At 36.4% G+C, this 27,996-nt stretch overlaps 1 protein-coding gene across 7 annotated transcripts in view; it reads left to right on the forward strand.

The window, feature by feature from the left end:
• The window catches only part of CFTR (CF transmembrane conductance regulator), a 210,937-nt gene that overhangs the window by 80,000 nt on the left and 102,941 nt on the right, over positions 1–27,996 (forward strand). For all 7 annotated transcript variants that reach the window (XM_036010839.1, XM_028525739.2, XM_036010838.1 and 4 more), the window contains 4 exons: positions 11,698–11,792; positions 14,407–14,493; positions 19,494–20,220; positions 22,366–22,494. In XM_036010839.1, the coding sequence (XP_035866732.1) occupies positions 11,698–11,792; positions 14,407–14,493; positions 19,494–20,220; positions 22,366–22,494 (1,038 nt within the window). The remainder of the gene's footprint in view (positions 1–11,697; positions 11,793–14,406; positions 14,494–19,493; positions 20,221–22,365; positions 22,495–27,996) is intronic.

The following is a 27,996-nucleotide window of genomic DNA, read 5'->3' on the forward strand; positions in this document are numbered from 1 at the left end:
CGTGGGATAGCAGAAAGAACATAGATTTTGAAGTCTGACAGAGCGGAGTCACTAAAGAAAGTTATTTACCCTTGCTGAGTGCTGAGTTTTATCCTCTGCAATATGGGAATAATATTACCTACTTTGTAGGGTTTTCTATATGTTTCTGGCACATGGAAAAGTATTAATATTAGTAGTAATGGTAGTACTGCTTGCTATTCTGATTAGAAGGAGGTACACTAATAGCTATTTCAGTAATCCAGATAATGATCATGATAAACAAGAAGAGACAAAAGGTAAACAGAGGAATTGTGAGAATATTAGGACAATCATCTTTATGTACTTAATATTTGAATTTGTAAGAAAGAGCATCAGGAAAAAAATGGGCCTCCTTCCAGGAAGAATGGGTATTTTTCTCAAGAAAATAGAAGAGGAGAGAAATGGGTTTAAGATTAAGGATTCCTTGCACAATAGGAATTGGAAAGAGGGACAGGTAGAAATGCTGTGAGTTTAGGAAGGTAGGACATGGAGCTGAATTGCATAGAATTGAGATATCTCACCAAGGCAGGAAGATCCTAGGTCTCACTAACACAGTGCCAGTGGAGAACCTCACCAAGTGGGCTTTAACAAAAAATTATTAATAATAATGATGACCTCCATTTTTGATGTGAAATAAAACACTTAACATTTCATTTCTAACACTCTGTCTTGCTGACTTTTGCAAGGCCTTTTAGTCATCTTAAGATAGCCAAAAACTTTCAGGATTTCCTAAAATTCCTCGTACTTTAAACTGACAAATGCAGTGAGTACAGAATATGTTAGTATATTCTGTTTGTTCCTCTTTCCTGAACATTTCCTATATGTTGTTATCTATCAAACTACATGGTAAATTTCTTGAGAACAGCAATTCTAAAAAATTTATCTTGGTATACTTCACCTAGCACATTGATATGCAGAAGGGTAAATTCTTACTCAATGACTGTTTCAGAAATATTTGGAAGTAGGCATGTCAGTTGCAAGAATTTTGTGAAAAAAAAATGTTCTTCTCTGAGGCTCACAGTCTAAGAATTTGAGGAGCCATTACATGACCGCATATTATTGCTGGGAGTGACAAATAAAAGTAATCAAAAGTGCCAATTATGTTTACAATCAAAATGAAGTTTATTCTCAGTGACTTTAGAGTTGCCAATTTTTGTATTTTTGTTGTTATTGTTAAACAGGTGTTCACACCTTTGAAAAAGGTCAGAGAGAACCTTCCAAAATGAAAGTTTTATTTTGTTAAGTGAGGAGGAGCTCTGAACAAAGGAACATGAAACACCTACAGCTATTGCCAGCAGAAGAATCCCTTACTTTCTTTCTCTGTGTGGCCCCTACCACCAAATACAAACATTCATGACTCAATATGTTTTCATTTTGACTGCCAAAGTTGATCTGTTTTTTTAATGTACTACATCTAGACTTGGAACTGGAGATGAGAATGGAATATTTTCTTCCTCATTTTTGTGTTTTTGTTCAGCTCTAATATCTACAAAGCACTTGCGTATGCAGTGATACTTGGTGTCACAGGAGCAGGCTGATAGGTGTAAGTTTACTTGGAGAGGAAAAAGCACACACAACATATTTCACATAGTTTTCTGATTTCAGTGTGTTGAAAACTATTCACTCAGTGGATTAGCTCAAAGTCTTTATCTCAGGGAAGGGCATGGAAAGAGTTGTGTGCTGACAGAATAACTTGTAATGTGGAAACATGAGTGAGAAAGTTCAGATTGTTGACCTTCAGGCCTCCCCTTTTAGGAGCATCTCCATGTCTCGCTTATATATCCTACTTTGAATCTAGATCATAGTAAAAAGGATTCCTAGGCAAAGTGATAATTATTTTTAAAATACCATTTTTATTCCCATGGCCATTAACTTATTCTCTTTTTTCTTGCTTTCCAAGTACCCATACTATCTTAGAGTCCTTTTGAATATTTCCAATTTTTGTAACTAGTACTGGAGACTTTGCCGGTTTAAAAAGAGTAATTAATATAATTGGGCCCTCACTAACTTCTTTCTTAAGGAGATTACATTCATATTTCCTTATTGAAAGAGAGACAGATTCCACTGTTCTCTTGCCTTTTTTATTCCCAGAAAACCACCTCTTTTGTATCAACCAATTCCTCATCTCACCACATAGCCCCAACAGCTGACAGCAAGAGAATTCTAGGCAGGCCAGTGTTTACTTAATGAGTAATTGAACTGTCTTTATTCAGTGAGTCACTCTCTTGTGAAACTACCTGGGTTTGGAGAAGTGATTGGCTTTTATAATGTTCATGATGGGAGGTGGGGAGAGGGGTGTGAGAAGAGGTCAGGGGCTTAGGATATGCAATTGGTTTCAAAAAAATGTTGAGATCCTTTTGTAAACACAAAATGTATTACATTAAGTATTTGTCATGACAGTCATTACATATGAATTGTAATAAAACTATTTGCTATGTAAGGTGAAGGAGTAAAATTTCTGTGTTGTCTATTTTACCATTGCCTGACAGTTTTCATATTTAAGACACTGGAAGAAAAAGTTGGGAGGGAAGTTGGCAAGAATTACTAAAAGAAAAGTACTTGGGAGGGCTATTGGCAAGAAGTATGAAAAGCTTGGGAGGAAAGTAAGTAAAGAAATGAGTTGACAGCTGTTCTGGAAAATAAATTCCATCATACAGATACCACAGTACTAATTAAATTAAAATTAGTGACATCTGGATTTCCAGATCTGGCCAAAACTAACCTGCATTAAACAGAGGTTTAACCTTTAGATGGTCAATATATTGTACCATTGTAGGAGAATTCAGGAATGTTCTGTTGGGAGATCTGTGAAAAAAAAGGTGCCACAGGAATTAACATTTGCATTCAATAATAGCAAGACATAATGGACTCTGAAACAGATATTTGAAACACATTTAACTGTGTTTCCCAAACCAGAATAATAATACAGTCACACTAAATGACTGTACCTTGATCCACTCATAATTTGTTACTGATAGGTAATTGAGTTTGAAAGCACTGACATTTATTTACTGTAATATGAAGCAAGCACATTTATTTTATGAGACTACTGAACTGGAACCAAACAGGAATATCATGGCATATCCTGAACAAAACTGTTATTTCACTTCATTTGAACCTTGGAACTTAAGAAATAGTAGCTAACATCTATTGAGAGAGCACATGTCAGCACTGCTGTGCTAAGCTCTCTATATGCATTGGTACATTGAATTCTCACTTTCTACTTATCTAGTGACAAATTTGCCTAGAGTTTGCAGTCAAAATGAAAATGTGCCAAATTCTAAAAGTATAAACTAGGTTTTAGGAATTAAAATTACAACTCTGAAACTAATTATTAGCTTAACAAATGAGAGTTCTTACATCCCTAAAACCAAATTTGCCCTAAAACTCTCTTAGTAAGATTTGGGTAAGTCAAAAGAACACTAGTATAAAAATTTAATTATAACTAGATCTAGCTATTTCATGAACAGATAATGAAATTAAGATATTGAAGGTGCACTTTAATATCAAAACAAACAAACAAACAAACAAACAAATGCACTGTTTTCCAAAGGTAAAAGGCATCACACATATCCCTTTGGAAGAACTGGGATTCTGAACCTGGCTTTCTTGGAGTTTCCCATCTCCTACTAATGACTAACTAAACAAGGTCAAGAGAAGATTCTACACTTATATTTCAATAGAACCTTAGACCTTTAATAGAACATTACAACTTAGTAATGTTCATAAAGACCTTTCTAGGAAAAGAAACTTGTTTTCCTCTGAAAATTCTGAGTGCAAGTGTTCTCTAGACAAAATAGTCTTTGGAATGGCAATTGTATTATCATTAATATGTTACAAAACCAAGTTTACCATACCTAATTTTTATTTAGAAGGTATAGTTACCCTTGAATCAAACTTAATAAATTTAAAAATATTTCAATAAATATTTGTTGAGTTCCTACTATGGACACAGTACTGTGTTAGGCACTCTGTATGCTGTCTGCAAGTATAACAAGAATCCCCATCTGCAATGAACTTTTATTTACAGATATTTGTGAGTAAAAGATGTTTAAATATATTTACTTAAGAAATATTAGTGACTGCAAACATTGAACTAGGGACTGTACCAAACTCTGGGAATTATTAATAAACAAGACAAGATCCCTGTCCTTACTGAGCTTTCATTCTAGTGGAGATGAACAAGTGAAAACCAATACAGCTTGATAGGTCTTATGATATTGGTCAATATAGGATCCTTATCTGAGTACAGAGAAGTGGCACTTTATCTGGTCTTAGAAAGTCAAGCAAGGTATTCCTGGAAGAAGAGCTATCTAAGGTGAGAGGTGATGAATGAGTAAGTGTCATTTGAATGAAGAACAGGGAGAACATTCCAGGAAGAAAACAGAATGTACAGGTCTGGAGCCAAGAGAGAACTTTGTATATTTGAGGAGTTACAGCTTCATGTGGCTGGGATGGGGAATAAAATGAGCCTAGAGTCAAGAAACAACATTGCACTCTGGGGGGGGAGCTCAAAGTATTGCAGCAAGACTGGACTCTGGAAAGGAAGTGGCATATGGTGAAAGCTGAACTGGGAGAGGACAGTCAGATTGTGGTTTCTGTGTCCCCACTTGCCATCAATGAAAAACAGCCAAAGATGAAGAAAGGCAGAAGTGTTACACTTCACTTTCATGTTTCATACACCTGGTGAAATCCAATTCTCATACAGCACTCTAGCTGCAGAGAAGTCAGGGAAACGTGGTGCTAAGTGGAAGCACAGGAAAGTACCATGGAGGAGAGCAACTGAGTCCACAGTACCTTTTCTTTACTGGGGAAATGCCATAATGAAAACAGTATCTTAGGTAGATTCATTTAGTATAATATGCAAACTAGAGGGGGATAAGGTAGATGTTGTGGTTAGAGGCTTAGCAAATTCTTCTCATCTTAAAGAATAAGAAGTGAATGTTTAGGAGACTTTTTTAAGCTCACCTGTGCCCCAATCAGTGAGATCAGCAATAAAATCCATTCCCTATCTTTTTGCTACATACTATTTAGAGATGTTGCCTCTTAGAAAATAAACTCTATTGTAGACTCTAATGACTTACCCTTTGATCATTGCTGACTTCAAGTTAGAACTTCAGGATAGTTAATCTCACTGTTATTGCAACAGTATTATTAAACCATCAAAATTATAAATCTTCTATTTATAGAGAAGGTAATGATAACAAAGACTTGTGAGCCTTTGAAAATTTCATGACTTAGTTAGAAAAGTATTTTCAGGATATTTATTTTCATGTAAATGATATATCAAGCTACCACAATTCTAAATAAGTGTATCTTAGGGAAGTCATCTATTCTTAAAATTTAAAGAAGTCAGGAAGTTTCTTCCCAGTTCTTCTTGCAAATTATTGTTTCCTTTTCCTCTCCCCTTGGTGAAGAATCTCTTCACCAAGTGGAGGAAGCCTGATCAGGTCAAGTTGAGCCACTGGCATTGAGAAAATAAGAATCATGGTAGGATTACTTCAGAGATGATGAGTGAGTATTGAAGTGTATCTCCTAAGGAACTGAATTACAAAGCAGAAAACTAGTTAATAAGGAACTTGGAGGTATGTTAGGAACTCCAGAGCAGGATAACATGGCATGTGCCAGTGAAATACTAACAACAGAGTACTTTTTCATGGATTGGATTTCTCCCAGCCTCTTGGGTGGGTAGACCTAGAAGAAAGAGTTAAGGAATGAGCAGCTTCCTAAATGTCAATTCTTAGACCAACTGAATCAAAGTCATCTAGTGAGCTTTTAAAAACTAGACTTTTAAGGGTTATTTTAGAGAATTTGAAATCTAGAGTCCAGAAATCTATAGTTGAGTGGGTTTAATACAGAGCCAGAATAAGAAAAATCAGATTTTTTTATTTGTTTCAAGTCTCTTTTTGACTTTCCTTCCTTGGAAACATTTACCCAAAGACACTTTAAATTATTGAATTTTATAGTTCTTCCTTTAAAAATGCTCAGGTTATTAGTTTTGAAATACAAATACAGACCTACACATAGACACAAATAAGCACTAAAGAGGCATAAGGATATTAGCAGAAATACATATACTCTCCCAAGTTCATGCATAAAACTATATGTGTGTATATACATGAATAATAAATAATGTTTAATACTGGTGTCAAAAACTGTAACATTCATTATAATAGTGCTTTTTGTACTTTTGAGTCCAATAAAATTATATTGGAATTTAAGTTCCCTGCTATAGATTTGGTCAATACTAAAGCTCAGTGAAGGAATAGCTTTTATTTTCCAAAGTGATGATAAGTTCTCACATCTTATGCTTTCTAGCAATGATGAATCTTTATGTAATATTTCTACATAGTTATTTGTAATTCAGTTTGACATAGGGTCAACAAATTATCTTTCTTAATAAACAGAACTCCAATTTTTAATTTATGGATTCATTCATGTATCTTTCCTCCTGTAGAAATTAACCTCTGTTGATATATATCATAGAGAGGTACACAACTTTTAAGATAACACATCCATATTTACAACAGCTATGTGCAAAAATGGTTAATTTATTCTTTATCCCTTTCCAGTACTCTCTCAGCTTTCTCACATTCTCTCCTCCTGTTCCTCTCTTTTCCCTACCACTTCCCTTTTTTCCCCCAACACCAACACTTTTCTCCTCCCTCCTTCATGCCCATTTCCTTGTGCATAAAACACAATACAAATGTTTAGTAATTATTAAACATTAGTAACAATGGCACTAACTCTTCAATGATTTACTGTTAAAGACATACTTTATTAAATGGCATTACCTCTAAAGTTCATGTTGCCCTGACCCAAGCTTTTCACCCTCCTCTCTTACCCCAAGCAGCTATATTGTCAAGGTTATTCTAAAGAGTGATAAGGCAGTCATAAAACAAGATTTATGGTACTTTCGTATCTACAAGCCACAGAAAGCTCAAATGTACTTAGAAAATATTGCAAAATCACATAGGACCATTAAATGTAACACTACCCTTTCTTTGAAGTTCGTTCTTTTTCTCTCTCTTTCTCTCAGTATAACACCCTATATGATCCTTCTGTTGTATGTTAATGTCAGAGTCAATGAGCTTTATATTAGCAATTTCTCTTTAACATTTGTGATTTGTCTGACTCAGCCGAATAATACTAGGGTGATGGAGTTAGGTGCATTTAAAAGTGTAAGATGATACATTTGTGTGAAAAGTGCATATAATACATGGGTATATTATATACTTCTTAGTAATAAAATAAGCTAATCTTTATTGCATCATTATTGTAACATTACTTTGACCCTCTCTGGTACTCTTTATCTAAGTATTTTCAAGTGCTTTACAATCTCAAATAGACCTAATGTATTTCATGCACAGAATCCTCTGAAGTTGATATTTGCCTTTCTAACCAGCATGTTGTAAAGGAAATTAGCCAAAGAACAAGTCTCTGAGGAATCATGATTATAGGTTAACATGCAGATTCCTGGGCTCTGCCCCAATTTTTCTGAATAAGAATAGATAGAGCATTTTTTTAAACAAGCTCCCCAGGTGCTTGTGAAACACTTGCTCCAGGAGCCACACTTTGAGAACCAATGATTTAAATACTTGATTTTATCTGTAGATAAATTGTGCTGAGAAAATTATTAAAAATTGAAATGGCAGTATAGGATGGCTTCAGAGAAAGGTTTTTCAGGGTCTCCTTCAACAAGAAAATGAATTGATCATGACTTTTATATGTTTATATTTTATTTATTTTAAGATATGTTTTTTATTGCGGTATAATCGACATAACATTATCATCAGGTGCACAACACAACAATTTGATATTTGTATACACTGCAAAATGATCACCACAATAAGATTTAGTTTTAAAAAAATCTCAGTAGTTAATTTTTATATAAGAAATCAACACACATTCAGTTCCATTTAATTATTTCCTCCAACATTTAAAAAAAGATTTTAATTATTTATTTTTAGAGAGAGGGGAAGGGAAGGAGAAGAGAGGGAGAGAAACATCAATGTGCCAGACAAACATTGATTAGTTGCCTCTTGCATGGCCCCAATGGGGGTCCTGGCCCAAAGCCTAGGCATGTGCCCTGACTGTCAATCAGACCATGGACCTTTCGGTTTGCTGGACAACACCAAACCCACTAAACCACACCAGTCAGGGCAAGCAATTTTTATGAATAGCTGCAAGGGAACTCAAGAGAAGTTGCAGTGTGAAGAAAGAGAAAAAGCATTTGTCTCTGTGTGCAAGGCTTTGCCTAGCAACTCCTGCTTTTAGGCTGCTTTTTAAACTAATGAGAGCACCAAGTGGTATAATTTTAGTTTAGATTATAATTTTCAGGGAAGGAAAAATCTGCTGTGAAGGCTGAAAACCAACACTCTCAAGGTAAATATATTACCAGATTTGAGTGCTCTTAGTAATCAGCAAAGATAAATGTTTAACAGTGTACACAAAATGAAGTGTTTTATGTTAAATCAAATAGGAAAAGCCAAACACTAATAAAGAAATCTACAAATGTACAATAAACCAGGTGATCAGAACAAGTGCTCACATTAGCAGCAGGATATTGGTATTACTAATGCATTTGATCTTAAAATAATAGACTTATTCACAATTGTCTACAATCTAGCTCCACCGTTTTGTTTCATTTCAATCTCAGTAGCTTCCTATTAACTACAGTCTCTGAGCTACTTGTTATCTGAATTTGCACACTTCATTTCATACATGGTTTCAGTCCAGAAAGGAGGCAAAAAACATTGCCTCAGAATACTAAATCTTTTCAGATGCAGGAATTTATCTTAATGCTTTTTAAAAGTAATCTGTCTCACTAGTGTCTATTCTAAACAGAAAACATCCATATGACAACATCCCCTTTTTTTTTGTATGTCTGTAATTAAAATATACTTTAATTATTTACTAGTTTATAACCTATATTAAAGTGGTTAATTAAATCTTTAGATGTTATTTGGTATTCTCCAGGGTTATGGCTTATCTTCCAAATTAGATTTAGAATGGCTGGGAGTCAAGGACTATTTCTGATAAATACTAAACTTCTTTTACAATGCCTAGGATGGTTGTTGCCACAGAAAGTTCCTTTAAATGGGAGAAAGGATTACACAACTCATGTTGAAGGGAGGTGACAGGAGAGTCAGAATAGTTGGGGAGAGGACACAGGAATGAGGTGCTGGGTGGGTAGGTGAGAGAACTATGGGAAGGAGTTGCCTGGTACTCATGGCCGCCCACTAAATATGTTTAGGTACTGCAGGGGTGGTGAACGTAAGTAGCATTCTTTTAGTTTCTCTTATTGAGAACTTTATTCAGTTTTGGAGATTTCCTTTTAAAAGTGAGTTTTTTTAAACTATTTTTAAAAATATTTTATTGATTATGCTATTACAGTGGTCACATTTTTCTCTCTCTTTTATTCCTGTCTGCCCTGTACCTGCCCCCCACCAGCATTCCCCCACTTTAGTTCATGTCCATGGGTTATACATATAAGTTCTTTGGTTTCTCCATTTCCCATATTATTCTTAACCTCTCCCTGTCTATTTTGTACCTACCATTTATGCTTCTTATTCCCTGTACCTCTCCCCCCATTCTCCACCCACCCCCTCCCTGCTGCTAACCCTCTATGTGATCTCTGTTTCTGTGAATCTGTTCCTGTTCTAGTTGTTTGCTTAGTTTGTTTTTGTTTTCTTACATTCAGTTGTTGATATTTGTGAGTTTGTTGTCATTTTACTGTTCATATTTTTGATCATTTTCCTTTTCTTGGATAAGTACCTTTAACATTTCATATAATAAGGGGTTGGTGATGATGAATTCCTTTAACTTGACCTTATCTGGTAAACACTTCATCTGCCCTTCCATTCTAAATAATAGCTTTGCCAAATAGAGTAATCTTGGATGTAGGTTCTTACCTTTCATGACTTCGAGTATTCCTTTCCAGCCCCTCTTGCCTGCAAGATTTCTTTTGAGAAGTCTGCTGATAGTCTAATGGGAACTCCTTTGTAGATAACTCTGCTTTTCTCTTGCTGCTTTTAAGATTCTCTCCTTATGTTTAATCTTGGGTAACTTAATTATGATGTGCCTTGGTGTGTGCTTCCTTGGGTCCAACTTCTTTGGGACTCTCTGAGCTCCCTGGACTTCCTGGAAGTCTACTTCCTTTGCCAGATTAGGGAATTCTTCATTATGTTTTCAAATAACTTTTCAATTTCTTGTTCTTCCTCTTGTCCTTCTGCTAGCCCTATGATTCAGATGTTGGAACTTTTAAAGTTGTTCTGGAGGTTCCTAAGCCTGTCCTCATTTTTTGTATTCTTGTTTCTTCATTCTGTTCTGGTTGAGGGCTTATTTCTTCCTTCTTGTTCAGACTGCTGATTTGTGTCCTGGTGTCCTTCCCTTCACTGTTGGTTCCCTGTATATTTTCCTTATTTCACTTTTCATAGTCTTCACTTTTTCCTCTATTTTGCAACCATACTCAACCATTTCTGTGAGCATCCTGATTACTAGTGTTTTGAACTCTGCATCTGATAGGTTAGCTATCTCTTCATCACTTAGTTGTATTTTTTCTGGAGCTTTGATATGTTCTTTCATTTGGGCCAAATTTTTTTTTTGTCTCAGCATGCCTGTTATGTAGTAAGGAGTGGAGCCTTAGGTATTCACCAGGGTGGGGCAACTCACATCACTGCATTGTGATGCAGTGATGCACCACTGCAGTGGATGCAGTATGTGGGGGAGTGGTCCAAGAGGGAACAGTGCTGCTGGTTCGGGTCTGGGCTGGCTTTCAGTCACTTCCTCTGCTACCCACAAGGAAACTGGGACCTTCTGGTGCTCATTCCCAGGTGAGTGGGTTTGTGTATGTTCTAGAAACCTTTGGGTCTCTCCAAGGAACTCTTTTGTGAGGCTGGGAATTTCTCCCACTGCTGCAACCCCCACAGGTTTTTCTAGTCAGAGGTTTTGAGGCTTTTATTACCCAACTAGATACTCAGGGTACCCCACTGGAACCCTGGGTTGCACAGTCCGTCTCGCTTCCCAGTTGTTCCTCCTAGTTTATCTGCATGTAAATGTGGGGCCGCCTGCTCCTCCAGCCACTGCCTTGCCTCGAGTACTGTCCATCTGGGCTGCCCCTCTCCACCCCTCCTACTGGTCTGGATGAATGTTTTTTCTTTAACTCCTTGGTTGTTGCACTTCCATACAGTTCTATTTTCTGGCAGTTCTGGTTATTTTTTGTTTTTAAATTTGTTTTGTTGTCCTTTTTGGTTGTGCAAGGAGGCAAAGTATATCTACCTATACCTCCATCTTGGCTGAATTCTAAGAATTAATTTAAAGTGGAAGGAAGTCTGCTTGAGCACATTAATAGCATTTGGAATTGTATAATGGCCTATGGATGATATGCACACATATTTATATATTCATAAATATTCATAGGCTTTCCTTTTTTATATTTACCAATTATTACTTAATAATCATTAATGGCATTTAAAAAATTAAAAAAGATTTATTTCTTAATTTCAGCAATGTTTTGAGCAATTGAAGTGGATTTGAAATAATTGAGATGCAGTTCAAAATTCAGCTGTTAAAAACAATAATGTTATATGATTGATTATATTTGAAGGAAAAAGCACCTTTCAAATTCAGATTCAACATACTAACAATTCCTCTCTTACTTTCTATTTTTGATAATAGGACATTTCCAAGTTTGCAGAAAAAGACAATGTAGTTCTTGGAGAAGGTGGACTCACGCTGAGTGGAGGGCAGCGAGCGAGAATTTGTTTAGCAAGGTGAATATCTGATTATTGGTCCAGTGAGCATTTACTGTAAATATCATGAATGTGAAAATTATAGACATATCTCTATTTCTTTATATTGCTTTGGAATTGAAAAGTACTTGGGACCTGATGACTAGCTGCTTAAGAATAACCTTCAAAGACTATAGACCATGATATAAATAATATTTATATCTGTTAAAATGATGGCTTTTTCAAAATGCATGCCCTTATTTTGATGTTTGTATATTTGATTACCCTATGGCAGGGGTGTCAGACTCATTTTCACCCAGGGCCACATCAGCCTCATGGTTGCTTTCAAAGGGCTGGATGTAATTTTAATACTGTATAAATGTAACTACTCCTTAACTAGTGGTGGGGAGCTCTACATTCAGCTCTTAGAAGGCAACCATGAGGCTGATATGGCCCCTGGTGAAAATGAGTTTGACACCCCTGCCCTATGGTATGTTTTACTACAAAGGAACACTCTGGGATTCTGCATAGCACAGGAAAGATGTGATATAAATTTTTGTGAAGTCCATCAGACAGCCCCACTCACCCCTACCCCACAATGAACACACCCGCTCTAAGCTTCTGCTTATGCTTCTTAGTGTAGATAAATATATATTTTCAAATTTTTCAACATAATTAATAGTTTTCATAACAAGAGTAGCAAGGCAAATTATATCACTTGGCTTAATGTCAGTACTCTGTAAAGACAAATAAATAAGACAAACACATTGAATACTGTGGTGTGAGATTCCATTAGTAGAGACATCCTTGGTCTAAGCATTTTGAGCTGTCAAAGAGAGAAGTACATACAGTTAATTTCTATTAAGAAGAAAATTTTGTTGTTAAAGTGTTATGTTCAGTTTAAAAACTCATTGGTGATATGGGATGTCAAATGTTCCTCCAGTTATATTAAAACAGAATCTTACTGTCTTGCCAATGTTGTTCAATAAGAAATCACATTGACTTAGTGATATTTTGGCTCCTTTTCCTTATTTTTTTTTCCCTGCTTTTAAAAGCTGGAACAAAGCTAACTCACTGAGCAACTACAATTGCCTAATAATATTCTAGGTTGGGTGTGTGTGTGTGATTTTACTTAGTTCCCACATTACCCTGCAAAGATAAGATTGTTCCCCCACTTTACAGAAGAAATCTTGAGATGATTACAGCTGTTAGATATTAACTTGTCACAACTCATATTGGGAAAGGTAAAGTTACAATTTGAATTATGTTGTCTCAACTCTACATTAAATTGTGCTTTGATCTTGGAATTACAATTTGAAGAAATAAATCAACAGATGTGGATAATTCACAGGAAATGATAATGGCATCTAAATAAATGTAAGTTGTTAGTTAACCTGTAAGCTGAAGTAAGACTTATCTTAAACATTCTATTTCATACTTAGGTAAGATATGCTATATGGCTTCTAGCCATTCAACAGACATTTGAGTTTGTATTTACTAGTTTAAGATTTGGTTTTATTGTAAGGTGCACGCAGTTTGAGGGTACTAGTGAAAATAATTATTTTTATTCTGATTGGAATGTATTATGTGTTGTCCAGTTTTAGACAATGTAGACATTTTTTTCTAATCTGTTAAGGAAGTATGGTCATAGATGTTAAGGAAAGAGAGAGGTGTGTAGACATTGAGGGTATATTTTGATAAAGATCCTTTATCTAGCTCTTACATCTTATCTTCAAAAATAATTTACATTGTAAAGGTTTTTCTTTTATATTTTACTTTGACTTTTTGCTTTTTCTGTATTTTTTCTTAGAAACCTGGTGACTGAACACATTTTTCTTTTTACTGAGAGTACCAAGAATTATACATAAACACTGAATTCTATGTGTTTGGGATAGGGGTAGGGCTACTTACCACCACACCTGAAAAATTTAAATGTTATGAAGAAATTATCTTATTTCCATTAATATTGGACTATATCTTCATCTTATTACTGTTCTAAGATCAACTTAATGAAAAATTTGCTTGCTCACAAAATTTTATTTTTTTAACTTAAAAGGTCAAATAATATGGGTATACATTTTTACTGTGAATTATTAATTCTTACCTTGTTTGGAACCTTTATAAATATGGTATAGAGCCTGAGCAAAAAGCATATCAATCACACAGCCACAGTAGCACTGTTATTAATTTTTTGGTAGCTGTCTACAATGAAAAACATTAAAAAGAAATAATTTCATATAAGTGCTACAATTTAGTTAGTGTCTGACATTTTACAGGATTGAAGTAGTCTATTTTATTCCACTTTTTTCCCCACCAAAACACAAAGTCTTTGAGGGCAGGTACTGTAACATTTACCATTGTATTCCCGGCATATATCACTGTGCTTTTGTCTAATTAGATACTGTGGTTAGAAGATGTTCTTTTTCTATTTAAAGTAATGTTTTAAATTATGTGGCCTTGTGTGACTCAGTTTGTAGCTTTTGCTACCTTATAGCACTTACTTTTAGTAAAACCATGTTATCAATTCTTAGAGTGTTGTGAAAAAGCCATAAAAATCATATGTAACTTATTTTATTATTCTTCATTTAAGATCATCTACACTAAATGACATGGGAAGTACTCAGGAAGTCTAACTCAGTTTTCATTTTCTATTTAGAGCAGTATACAAAGATGCTGATTTGTACCTATTAGACTCCCCTTTTGGACACCTAGATGTTTTAACGGAAAAACAAATATTTGAAAGGTACGTTCCTTGAGTAACATAATGCTCATGCTAAAAGACAAAGAATTACTGTACTATCATAGACTGCATATTTATTCCAGGAGAAATATGCCCACTATTGTGACTCAGTAAGAAGGAGTTTAACATTGCACTTAAATCTGATTTTCCCTTCACAGTCAAGCTGCAATATCACATCTATGCAAACTTCTGACCACCTCCTGCTAAACCAATTTCTTCCATTGTTAGTGCTTTGATATTCATTATCTATGTAGTTTTGATAGCATTATTACCTTGTGACATTATTTTAATTGGTTATTATATTAGAGTTTTTAAATGCTTTTTTGATAGTATTTTATCCCCTTCTTAGATAGTAAACTTCTTAAGGAATTAAATAAGCTGATTTTTTAAAAATCCTCACTGAGGGTTCGTTTATTGATTGTAGAGAGTGGTGTGTGTGTGTGTGTGTGTGTGTGTGTGTGACAGAGAGAGAGAGAGAGAGAGGGAGAGGGAAAGAGAGAGAAATCAATCGGTTGCTTCTTGAACCTGCACCTACAACCTAGGTTAGTGCCCTGATCAGGAACCAAACCTGCAACCTTTTGATGAGTGTTGCTCCAACCAACTGAGCCACCTGGCCAGAGCAACAAGCTGAATGTTTTAATGTTTAATGTAAGTGAATGCTCAGGTTATTCATCTGTAGAAAAGCCTCCTTTAGTACCTTGTCCTCAGTCACACAGAGCTCAGGATTTACATTTCACTGGAGCTCTTAACAGGGCTCAAAGTGTGTGGAGTTCCAAAGAGAAACAGTTTTCTGACTTGATTTTAAAGTTTCAAAATTATTTCAATGATTATAAAGTAGTTTATTATGAGAATTGCCATGATACTCTTCTAGAAATAAAGATTTTAAGCAAAATGGGTATAGGTTTATATATGTATAAAATGGCATTATTCCAGGAAGCACCTTTCCAAGAGTTTAGTTAAATTTAATACATAAGATACTATTTTTACAATGCTGTGACTGTGATAAGTAACTTCTTACCAATATAAACTTTGCTAGCTTTGCTAGTATATTAGAGTACACTCTAGAATTATGCATCTTTCTATACAGTATATAATGTTTTAATACCTAAAAGAAATTGGTTATTCTTAGGTGGTTCTATTCTGGTTCTAGAGGGAAAAGTTTTTGAGGAGGGTCAATTTATCCAATTCTTAGGTTTGTTGTTTGTGGGGGAGTATTGCCCTCAGGGGCCCCCATCTGCCATGGATGAGAATAAGTCTACCAAGATGTGGTATGCTTGGGGAGGAAAGGTGGCCGTTCTCTCAAAGGAGAAGGACAAATTGATTAGCTCCAGCTTGAGCTCCACCAGCAGCTCAATGACATCAAATGCCTAACTGAACAAAAAATGTTCCAGATCCTCCATGATAATCTACAGTGGCTGAACCCTAAAAACTGGTTCAATGGACTGAATTTATGAGTTTGGGTCATGGCAGCCCTTGGGTGCCTCCTTGTCTTAATCCTTATTTGTGCTTTACAATGTATATGGAGGTTGTTTTCTCGTGATTACATTTGGAAACAGAAAATAGTAGGTTTCACAGGCTTAACAACTGCAATTGACTTCACACACAAAAAAGGGGGAGATGTTGGGAAACACCCTGCCTGGTTTCAGAAGCTGTAAGCACCCCCCTCCCCCCGTCCCCATGGCTAAGGCTGAGTGAGCAACCTAGGGACCATAAACCACTAAGGAGACAAAGTTTATCTCCCTGACAGGGGTGCTGCCTCTGCCCCTTTTACTTCACCCTGCCTGGCCCCCAGTGCATGATCAGTTAGCCAATGATGGGTAAAATTCCTCAAGGAAGGGATGACCTAAGACAGGCATGGTCATGGGGGGCTCTCAGGGAAGGACTTGGGGGTTATAGCAAAAGGGGGTGATGGACCCTTGCTCCTCGGCTTTAACATTGCCTGAGTCTTCATTCTGCCTGCAAGAAGTCTCCTAATCTTTTGGCTGCCTTACTTCCCCTGCCTGACTTAAGTCTGAAACAATGACAGAGGGTGGTGCAGCCCTGTGCTGGAAAGGGAGGGTTCCCTGGGGAGATCAGGCCTAAGAAAGAATACATAAAATCCTGTGAAAACTGCTTTGCTAAGAATGCTCTCAATTTTCTGATAAGGGTCTGAGCAGGATATGAGTTTGTTTCCCAAAGTTTTGTAGCCCTTTAGCTAACAGACCCTGACTCAGAATAAGCCCTCATAGTTCTTTGTATGTCATCTATTGTTTGATCCCTATTGCCTGGCAATGATTAATGAGATTTACCTGTATTCCTATGCAAACTGAATAAAAGACCATTGAGGAAAAGGCTCCTGGTCCTTCTCCTTTGAGAGATTGGCCACCTTTCCTCCCCAAGCACATCATGTCTTGGTAGACTTATTCCCATCTGTGGCGGATGGGGGCCTCTGCAGGCAAAGCTCCCCAACAGTTGTTGTTGTTGATTTGACAAATCAGATTAGTCTTATTATAAGCTTTTGAGAACTAAATTGATGATCAACTTAAAGTTAAAAGGGAATTTAATAGAAAATTTAAGAAACAAGGAAGCTCAAACATTTTAGAAGCTACATAGAAATATGTAGCTTCTACACCCTATCCTCCAGGAATCTTTTGTTTTTAAAGTATATTTTATTGATTATGCTATTACAGTTTTTGCAATATTCCCCCCCTTTTTCCCCCCTTCACCCTGCACCCCCCAACCCTCCAGCATTCCCCCCACTTAGTTCATGTCCATAAGTTGTACATATAAGTTCTTTGGATTCTCTGTTTCCTATACCATTCTTAACCTCTCCCCATCTATTTTATGCCTACCATTTATGCTTCTTACTCCTTGTACATTCCCCCCACATTCTTCCCTTTACCCTCCCCACTGAAAGCCGTTCATGTGCTGTCCATTTCCCTGATTCTGTTCCTGTTTTAGTTTTTGCTTAGTTGTTGTTTTTGTTGTTTGTTTGTTTGTTTGTTTGTTTAGGTTCAGTTGTTGATAGTTGTGAGTTTGTTGTCATTTTACTATTCATAATTTTTTATCTTCTTCAGTTTCTTAGATAAGTCCCTTTAACATTTCATATGATAAGGACTTGGTGATGATGAAGTCCTTTAACTTGACCTTATCTGGGAAACACTTCATCTGCCCTTCCATTCTAAACAATAGCTTTGCTAGATAGAGTAATCTTGGATGTAGGTCCTTGCCCTTCATGACTTCAAAGACTTCTTTCTAGTCCCTTCTTGCCTGTAAGGTTTCTTTTGAGAAATCAGCTGATAGTTTTATGGGAACTCCTTCATAAGTAACTTTCACCTTTTCTCTTGCTGCTTTTAAGATTCTCTCTTTATCTTTAATCTTAGGTAACTTAATGACTATATGTCTTAGTTTGTTACTCTGTGGGTCCAATTTCTTTGGGACTCTGGGCTTCCTGTACTTCCTGGAAATCTATTTCCTTTGCCAGATTGGGGAAGTTTTCCTTTATTATGTTTTCAAATAAGTTTTCACCTTCTTGCTCTTACTCTTCTCCTTCTGGCTCTCCTATGATTTAGATATTGTAACATTTAAAGTTGTTCCAGAGGTTCCTAAGCCTCTCCTCATTTTTTTGAATTCTTGTGCCTTCATTCTGTTCCAGTTGGATATTTATTTCTTCCTTTTGATTTGAGTTCTGGTTTCCTTCCCATCACCGTTGGTTCCCTGAATATTTTACTTTATTTCACTTTGGGTAGCCTTCATTTGTTACTTCATTTTGGGACCGAGTTCAGTCAGTTCTGTGAGCATCCTGATTACCAGTGTTTTGAATTCCGCATCAGATAGGTTGGCTATCTCCTCATTGCTTAGCTCTTTTTCTGGAGTTTTGGTCTGTTCTTTCATTTGGGCCATATTTCTTTATCTTGGTGCACCTGTACATTGTAAGGGACAGAGCCTTAGGTATTCTTGAGGACAGGGTAACCCTCTTTGCTGTGTTATGGCGCTGTCTGTTGGGGAGGGGTCAGAGAGGGAACAATGTGGCTCACTTGCTTGACTCTAGCCCCACTTTTCCACAAACTCTTGTGTGAGACTGGGAGTTACTCCCACCGTGGCAGCCTCCATGTTAGTTTACAGCTAGCTTGAGTCTTTAGTTTCCTGTTCAGCTAGTCCTGCCAAGTTCACACAGTGTGCTGCCTTGCCACTGGGGCCTCTCAGCCAGCCCAGCCCGCACAGTCTGCCACCTTGTGGCACATCTTTTCTGCCCGCCTGGCTGTTCATTTGGTCTGGGTGAATGTTTCTTTAATTCCTTGGTTGTTGGAGTTTGATTTTCTGGCACTTCTGGTTGTTTACTGTTTTTAGATTTGTTGTTATCCTCTTTTTAGTTATGCAAGAAAGTGAAGGGTTTGCCCTGGCTGGCCTAGCTGGGTGGATTGAGCGCGAGCTGGGAACCAAAGTGTCCCAGGTTCGATTCCCAGCCAGGGTACATTCCTGGGTTGCAGGCTATAACCCCCAGCAACCGCACAGTGATGTTTCTCTCTCTCTCTCTCTCTATCTCCCTCCTTTCACTCTCTAAAAATAAATAAATAAAATATTAAAAAAAAAAAAAGAAAGTGAAGGGTTTCTACCTATACCTCCATCTTGGCTGGAACTCTCCTGCCAGGAATCTTAAAGGTCATCTAACAATTCTCCATTTTCTAGATGAATAAACCAAAACCCAGAGGATAACCAGTTTGCTCGAACTCAAACATTTATTTAATAAAGATATTTAATTTCATTTGAGGTCTGTTAACACTCAACTTTATAATATGCCATACTATAATAATTCAATAATACAGTATTTCATGCCATAATAACTCAAAAGGCACCAAATTGATTTGTATTAGGTATTTACTTTTAGAATTATTTTAAGTATAGTAACATTATATTATAGAGGTTTTATATGAGAATATGATAAAATATTAAAATGAAATGTTCATTACAATAAAGTATTTATAAAATTGATATCTTATTTATATCTTTTTATATTCTTAAAGCTGTGTCTGTAAATTGATGGCTAACAAAACTAGGATTTTGGTCACTTCTAAAATGGAACACTTAAAGAAAGCTGACAAAATATTAATTTTACATGAAGGTAGCAGCTATTTTTATGGGACATTTTCAGAATTACAAAATCTACGGCCTGACTTCCACTCAAAGCTCATGGGATATGATTCTTTCGACCAGTTTAGTGCAGAAAGAAGAAATTCAATCTTAACTGAGACTTTACGGCGTTTCTCATTAGAAGGAGATGCTGCCATCCCCCGGAATGAAACAAAAAAACAGTCTTTTAAACAGACTGGGGAGTTTGGTGAAAAAAGGAAGAACTCTGTTTTCAATCCAATCAATTCTACAAAAAAATTTTCAATAGTACAAAAGGCTCCATTACAAATGAATGGCATCGAAGAAGATTCAGAAGAGCCTCCTGAGAGAAGACTATCCTTAGTTCCAGATTCTGAGCAGGGAGAGGCTATCCTGCCACGAAGCAATGTGATTAACACTGGTCCCACATTTCAGAAACGAAGAAGGCAATCTGTTCTGAACCTAATGACACACTCCTCAGTGAACCAGTGTCAAATTATTCACCAAAGGACAGGAGCATCTACAGGAAAAATGTCACTGGCCCCTCAGGCGGACTTAGCTGAAATGGATATATATTCAAGACGTTTATCTCAAGGTAGCGGCTTGGAAATAAGTGAAGAAATTAATGAAGAAGATTTAAAGGTGTGTATAAATTATTAGTCGTTCTTTTTTTTTTTTTTTGCCACAGAGTACAACTGAGTGAAATACAATATATAATATGTTACAAAACTTACTCCAATTATGGATTTAGCATTAGGTTTATCTTAAGAGTCTGAAAGTGCAAAGTTCATAATTACATGCAACTTCAAAATGTAAAAGAATCAACTATTTCCTTTTGTGAAAGACATATCTTTTCCCATAAAACGTATATCAAAGCAAGGGCTAGTGTTGGGTTTACTGGGCCAGTGAAAATCATTATTGTAAGTTAGAAAAATTATAAATTATTAAAAATCATTACACAACTGATTATTACAACCTTAAAACCTCTCTAGGAAGAAGTGGAGTATAAATAAATATGTAAACAGATAAAGCAGTTATTTAGAGCCCAAGAAATATTTCTGTATGTAAGGTATATAAGCATCTAGTTTCTCAATAGGACTACATATTCTGTTTTTTTATTCTGGTTTATATGTTAATCTTACCTGATCTTAGTGTGAACTTTTTTTATCTTTTAAATTTGTTTTATATTTTGGGTTTCTAGACAGGTTTCTTTTAAAGAAGGTATGTGAAACTCAACATATACTAGCACCAGCCTTCAGATAGAAAGTTTTTTACATTAAGTTTTAAAGGAGAAAAAACTTCTATTTTTAAAATAGGAAGAAGTATAAGTGGAGAGGATTTCTTTAATTTTTTACTAGAAAAATTATTTGTGGGCCTTGGATGAAACAGTGTTGTAATGAATTGATATGTTTAATGGCACAGACCAATTAAGAGTAGTATGACTTTTGGCAATCACATGTCATTTAACATCTCTGGGCTGAGTTTTCCTCTTTTGTAAAATGAAGGAACATGATATGTTATTTCTAAAATAAATACTTCCAGTATTCATATAATTTTAAAAAGGTTTTCTAAAGGATTATTTACTTATGTGGTTTTAATATCAGTCTGAATAAATTTCTCAAACCTGAGCCTTATACATTTAGTTGTAAAGAGTGATTTCTTTGATTAATACCTAACTATTATTTACTGATTGCTTCTATTGCCAGGCAGCATATACTTAGTCCCTATTACTATCCTAGAATATACCTATCATTTTCCTCAGTTATACATAAGGTAAGTAAAGTTCAGAGAAGTTCAACTGCCCAAATTAAAGAAGCATCTAGGAAGTCAATGTGGAATCCAGATTCAAAGCCAGGTTTATCGTTCTCCAGAAATCTTCATACCTAACTAGTGTTCTATGTCCCAATTTCAGAGGACTCCTTCTTTGAAGTTTTACTGCTTCTTCTGTGAATTTTGTTGACTTCATGAGAAACAAAATATCTTTTCCCTTTGGACTACCTAGAATCATTCTTTTTCAAATTTTTGAACTGCATCTACATTTGACAAAAACTTCTAGGGGAATACACTGAGGAATAGAATCCTGTAATTTAAATCATAGCTGGAAAGAGAGATAATCCTAGTTCAGGGGTGTCAAACTCCTTTTCACCAGGGTCACATCAGCCTCATGGTTGCCTTCAAAGGGCCAAAATAATTTTAGGACTATATAAATGTAACTACTCCTTAATACTTAAGGAATTGAAATTACATTCAGCCCATTGAAGGCAACTGCAAGGCTGACATGGCCCCCGGTGAAAATGAGTTTGACGCCCGTGTCCTAGGCTATTTAGGAATTTACAAACACCTTTTGGTCCCAGGTCTATTTGGAGATTTCCACAGCTAGCAAAATTTCAAATTCTACTTATCCATGGACCCCCTTAAGAAATAAGTTAAATCTAGTAGAGTTCTGGGAAGCTTCATTGTGATGGTACTGTTCATTTGATGCAAGATGTGACACTGATAAGCATTAAAATGGTAAAATTGCCCAAAAACAATAGTTTCATAAATCAGCGTTATGCTTTCAGAATTTTGAAGAATTATGGTGCTTCTCATGGTTTGAAAAGTTATGTTGCTCCAGTGGGCATACTGGCTGTGGAGTGACACCACAAGTGTTATTCACAATGGTTTATATTTATATTAAATTCACTTTGCTTCAAAAAGTAATATTTTATTATTTTCACACATTCAAAATAAACCACATAAGTGAAACTGTATAATCTCATCGCAATAACCATGTGTGCTTTTTTTCAGGAGTGCTTTTTTGATGACATGGATAGCATACCAGCCGTGACTACATGGAACACATATCTTAGATATGTTACTGTCCACAAGAGCTTAAGTTTTGTGCTGATTTGGTGTTTAGTTATTTTTCTTGCTGAGGTAAATATTTTCTGCTGTAAAATATTACTTTGATTTAAAGTCAAAATAATAATAGTTTGGAAGGATATATGCATATACAAGGGACTCCCCCCAAAAACTCATATTAATTATAAAAATTGTGTATTTATTTTTATATGTTTAAACTTCAGTCACTTTCAGAGTACTCTCCATTTGATGCACTATACCAATTGAGGCATTTTTTCCATTGCTTAAAAAAGTTTTTGAACTCATTGATTTTGATGACTTTTAGTACTTCTACTGTTTTTTGTTTCACCTCTTCCCATATTGGCAAAACGTTTCCCTTTGAGGATTTTTTCATCTGGGGAAACAAACAAAAAAATCACTCCATTTGAGATGGAATGAATAGGGAAGACGGAGCATGAAGGTCATGCCATTTTTTGTTAAAAACTGCCCGATACTCAGCATGGTGTGGGCAGGTGTACTTGTAAATCACCCATCAATGAAATTGGCAAATGCATTGAAAGAGGCTTAAAAAAAATTCACTGAAGTGGAATGCAGCCTCTCACAACAATGCCAGCTGGTACACTGATGCAGATGGGTTCCTGGAACACTCACCTGGGGGTTGGAGCACCTGTACTACAAGGGGTCTACCCTCCAGAAGATAAATCTGGACAATGTAAAGGTATGTCTTCATACATGTATACACATATAAATGTATATACATAAAAATAAGTATATATGTATATATGTAACTTTACATTATAAAATGGTATGTATAGTTTTATATAGTTTTTCTACAAGTATACATACTATATAAAATACTTAAACACATATCTTCTATATGAAGTTATTACTAGAGATATTCAAACCTCAATGTACAATGCTTTTATATGGATTGAAATTAAACACTGAAGATTCTGACTTCCGGCAAGATGGAGGAATAGGTGGGCGCACCGTACCTCCTCGCACAGCCAAGAACAGAACCACAATAATTTACAACAATGATTTGCAGTCATAATATCAGAACTGTCAGAGGATTTATCTAAATGGAAGTCGGACAGCCTAGAAGTTGAAGTAGACCCGTACATCCAGACTGGTAGGGGACGATGAGCCGAGCTAGCGGGCGCGGGGCTGGCGCGGGTTGCAGGTGCGCGTAGGTCGGGGGAAATTTGGCGCAAAATCGGTGCGACAGCCATCCGGGGCGCGGGAGCGCAGCGGTGCAGCGGTGATCCCTGAGTACGCAAACAGCGGCTGGGGGAATCAGTGGGGCAGCGACTGGGAACCAGGGCAGAGCTCACGGCCCAGAAGCCCAGGGAAGTGTCTGACTCCAGGAGAACGGAAGGGTCGCCATTGATCCCTCCTGTCCCTGCTCCTGCCCCTGCCCCCGCATATAACGTCACAAGCTAGCGACTGGGGTGCCCAGCACCGGTGAACACCTAAGGCTCCGCCCCCCACCGTAACAAGAACGACCAGACCGGAGAAAAAATAAATAAATAAGTAAAATAATAGGAGAGATAGGGAAAGACGTAAGACATGTTTCCAGCAGAACAGATCAGACCCCCAGGACTCATCCTTTTGAGTGACCAAGAAATAGCCAATCTATCAGATGCACAGTTCAAAACACTGGTGATCAGGAAGCTCATGGAACTGGTGGATTTTGGATCCAAATTACATGAAAAAATGCAGATTACCATAAAAGGGATGCAGGAAGTCACACGGAGGAGAGCCAATTGTGAAAGGAAGGAATCTGAGTCTCAAAACAACACAGTGGACCAGAAGGAAGATAGAATCAACCAAGCAGGAGAGCATGATGAAATAAGAATTCAAAAAATCGAAGAAAAGCTTAAGACCATCGAGGACACCTTTAAACGTTCCAACATCTGAATTATAGGGGTACCAGAAGGGGAAGACCAACAAGTGGAAAAGTTATTTGAACAAATAATAAAGGAGAACTTCCCCAAACTGGCAAAGGGAACAGTCTTCCAAGAAATCCAAGGAGCGCAGAGATCCCCAAAGAAGTTGGACCCAAGAAGAAACACACCAAGGCACATCATAATTACATTAGCCAAGGTAAAAACGAAGGAGAGAATCCTAGAAGCAGCAAGAGAAAAGGGGACAGTAACCTACAAAGGAGTTCCCATCAGACTGTCAGCTGATTTCTCAAAAGAGACCTTACAGGCAAGAAGGGGCTGGAAAGAAATATTCCAAGTCATGAAAGACAAGGACCTACATCCCAGATTGCTCTATCCAGCAAAGCTCTCATTTAGAATGGAAGAGAAGATAAAGTGCTTTTCAGATAAGGTCAAATTAAAGGAGTTCATCATCACCAAGCCCTTACTTTATGAAATGCTAAAGGGACTTATCTAAGAAAAGAAGATAAAGAAAAGACATGTATAGTAAAAGGACAGCAAACTCACAATTATTAACAACCACACCTAAAGCAAAACAAAAAGAAACTAAGTAAACAACTAGAATAGGAACAGAACCACAGAAATAGAGGGCACAAGGGGGGGGCTAGCAGTAGGGGTGGGAGGAGGAGAGAGGGGGAAAAGGTATAGAGAATAAGTAGCATAGAATGTAGGTTGAAAATAGATAGGGGGAGGGCAAGAATAGTATGGGAAATGTAGAAGCTAAAGAACTCATAAGTATGACATATGGACATGGACTAAAGGGGGGGAAGGTGGGTGGGAGAGGGGGCACAGGGTGGAGGGGAGTGAAGGGGGAAATGGGACAACTGTAATAGCATAATCAATAAAATATATTAAAAAAAAGAAATTAAACACTGAAAATCATCCTGTACCAAATTTTAAACTCATTTGACTATAGATATTAGATTACTAAATATGCAAGTGATGAATCACCACCTTTAAATGACTTTCTTCAAAAATGAAGTAAACATATATTATTGGCCTAGTAATCATTGTAAACAACTCTTTTAGAGATTTAAATTGCCCAGTTGCTTCCAGAGTATTTTTGTTCAAAGCCATCATGGTGTCTTTGCCATGTCTCTGCTGTCCTTCACATCAGCAGGCTTAAAAAAAAATGGGAGATGCAAATGGCACAGTGTACCTCAAGATCAGTTCCACATCAACATCAGAGGTTCCTGAAGCTGGTTGATGGATGAGACTTTTCTCTAGATCAGGAGCAGCCACCTAAATGGTGAAAGGGGCCTGGCAGATGGGTACAGTGGCTTTGAAGCTGAACAGAGAGCATTTAACTGCCAGTTGTCTAAGGGGGCAGTTGTAACTCAGCACCAGCCAAGGAGCTGTTATGAGGGCATTTGGGATCAGTTTTGCAAAATTGTCTTATTTATGAAGATAAAATTGAAACTCAGATTTTTGTGTAAAATTTTCCCACTTTTAAATGTGGGTAGTCAATTAAATAAAAACAAATAAACACTACATGGGCACAACAAAACACATCTGTAGATTGGATTCAGCCTGTGAATGACTACTTACTCTAGATATTTATTCCAGAGGACACTCTTCGATGTGTCCTAATATACAACCTAAATCTAACATGGAGGCCCATGCTGCCTTCAGGGAAGAAATGAGCCAGGAGAAGAGCTGCCTATCCTGAGGCTACATAAATACATATATAACTGAAACCAAGCTGATTATTATACATTTCTCCTGTTATTAAGCTGTTTGTAACCTCATTTAAGAAGCCTACATAAGCTCTGGCTGGTGTAGCTCAGCTGGTTAGAGCATCTGCCTTAACCAAAAGGTTGAGTGTTTGATTCTAGTCAGGGCATATATCTATCTCCATTGCTGGTCTGTGTTCTAGTGAATGCCACTCTGGTCCAGATATGTAAGATACCTGAGCTGGGCATGTATAGGAGGCAACCAATTGATGCTTCTCTCTCTCACAGTGATGATTCTATCTAAAAGCAAAAAAAAAAGTCCTCAGGTAATGATTTTACAAAAAGTCTACATAAAATATCATCACTCCTCTGTGCCCATATTGTGTTAAATATGTAAAGGTATGTCCTAAAAAGTTATGCATACTACTTCACTGCTAAACCATTGGTTTCCATTTGATCTTTGGGTTCTGATATCTCTTTTGTCATACTACTATTTTAAATTAATAAACCAAATGAAGGCTTGATGCAATATATAATATAGCATAGTGCCAACTCTGGAATCACACTGACCTGGCTGTGAATTCTAACTCCATCTTATTAACACTATGAAACTCAGTCAGTTATCCTCCTTGAGCTTTGTTTTCCTCATCTATAAAGTGGAGGTTTTAAGAATACTAGCTTCAGAGGCCATTTTTGTGGGTTAAAAGACATGGTGATGATAAAGCACTTAACGGAGAGCTTGGCACATATTGAGCAATGCTTGTGCTCATTAACATAGTTAAGGCCATATTACCATTTTAAAGCTCAAAATACTTCTAGGTGAACAAGTCCATAACATAGACATAATGAAAGTTTCAATAATTCATTTTACACTTTAACAAAAATATGGGGTTAGATAATTTAACACTTCACATGAGTAATAAAAGTTGCATTGAAATGTATTTTAAATTTACCTGGTTAATCTGTGCCATTCTTGTCAAATGACCAACATTAATGCGAACAAAACCCAGTCATGTGCTACATTTAATCTCAAACCAGCCCTTAGTAATTGTTAATGTTTCAAACCTTTGTATTGAAACATCACATTTCTTGATTACTTTCAATTTATAGTGTTATGTAAGAAAAGCAGCCCTATCTGAATGTGGTGGTGATTTATGTTAATTTACAGGACCTTTTTACCCATGCAACTCCCTAAGGTTAAACTTACATATCTTTCAAAATGGTGTAAAATTAATTAATTAGTGATTGAGCATTGAGTTTCTGCATATGTGTATAATATTAGCTCACTTAATCAAGACAAGGATGCTCCTTTGTCTTTGGGCTAGAAATTAAATTACAACAGAGCATGAACATGATGTATCCATTATTTTTGAGCTCTCAAAAATTATTACAAAAATTTTCTTTCTAATGGATAAGACAATTGATAATGTCATTTTCTAGGCAAGAATTAAAATACTAAATGATAAGCCTTTTGGTTCAATATCTTAGAGGTATTGCCAATTAACAGGTTTTCAAAATTTTGAATAACAAAAATTTTAGTGGGCAAATAGTAATTGTTTTAATTATGTGCACAGTTATGCAGCTAAACAGATTCCTCACTAATGTTCACAATTCTGTTGCTTTCTTTGAATCAAAATTTACATAGTTTTCATTTTTGATTAAGCTCCTTTTTATCCTCACACAAGGATATATTTATTGATTTTAGGGAGAGAGGAAGGGGGAGGGGCAGGAGAGAGAGAAAGAGATGTAAGAGAGGAAACATCAAACAGTCGCCTCCCATATGTGCCCTTGACCAGGGATTGAACCCTCAGCTTTTTAGCATATGGGATGATACTCCAATTTACTGAGTTACCTGACCAGGACAAACACCTATCTTTTTTCCTATTTCTTTTTAAGTTATATTTTATTGTTAATGCTATTACAGCTGTCACAATTTTTTGCCCTTTGCCCACCTCCAC

Source organism: Phyllostomus discolor, chromosome 10 (assembly GCF_004126475.2).
Source record: "Phyllostomus discolor isolate MPI-MPIP mPhyDis1 chromosome 10, mPhyDis1.pri.v3, whole genome shotgun sequence".
NCBI classification, from domain to species: Eukaryota; Metazoa; Chordata; class Mammalia; order Chiroptera; family Phyllostomidae; genus Phyllostomus; species Phyllostomus discolor.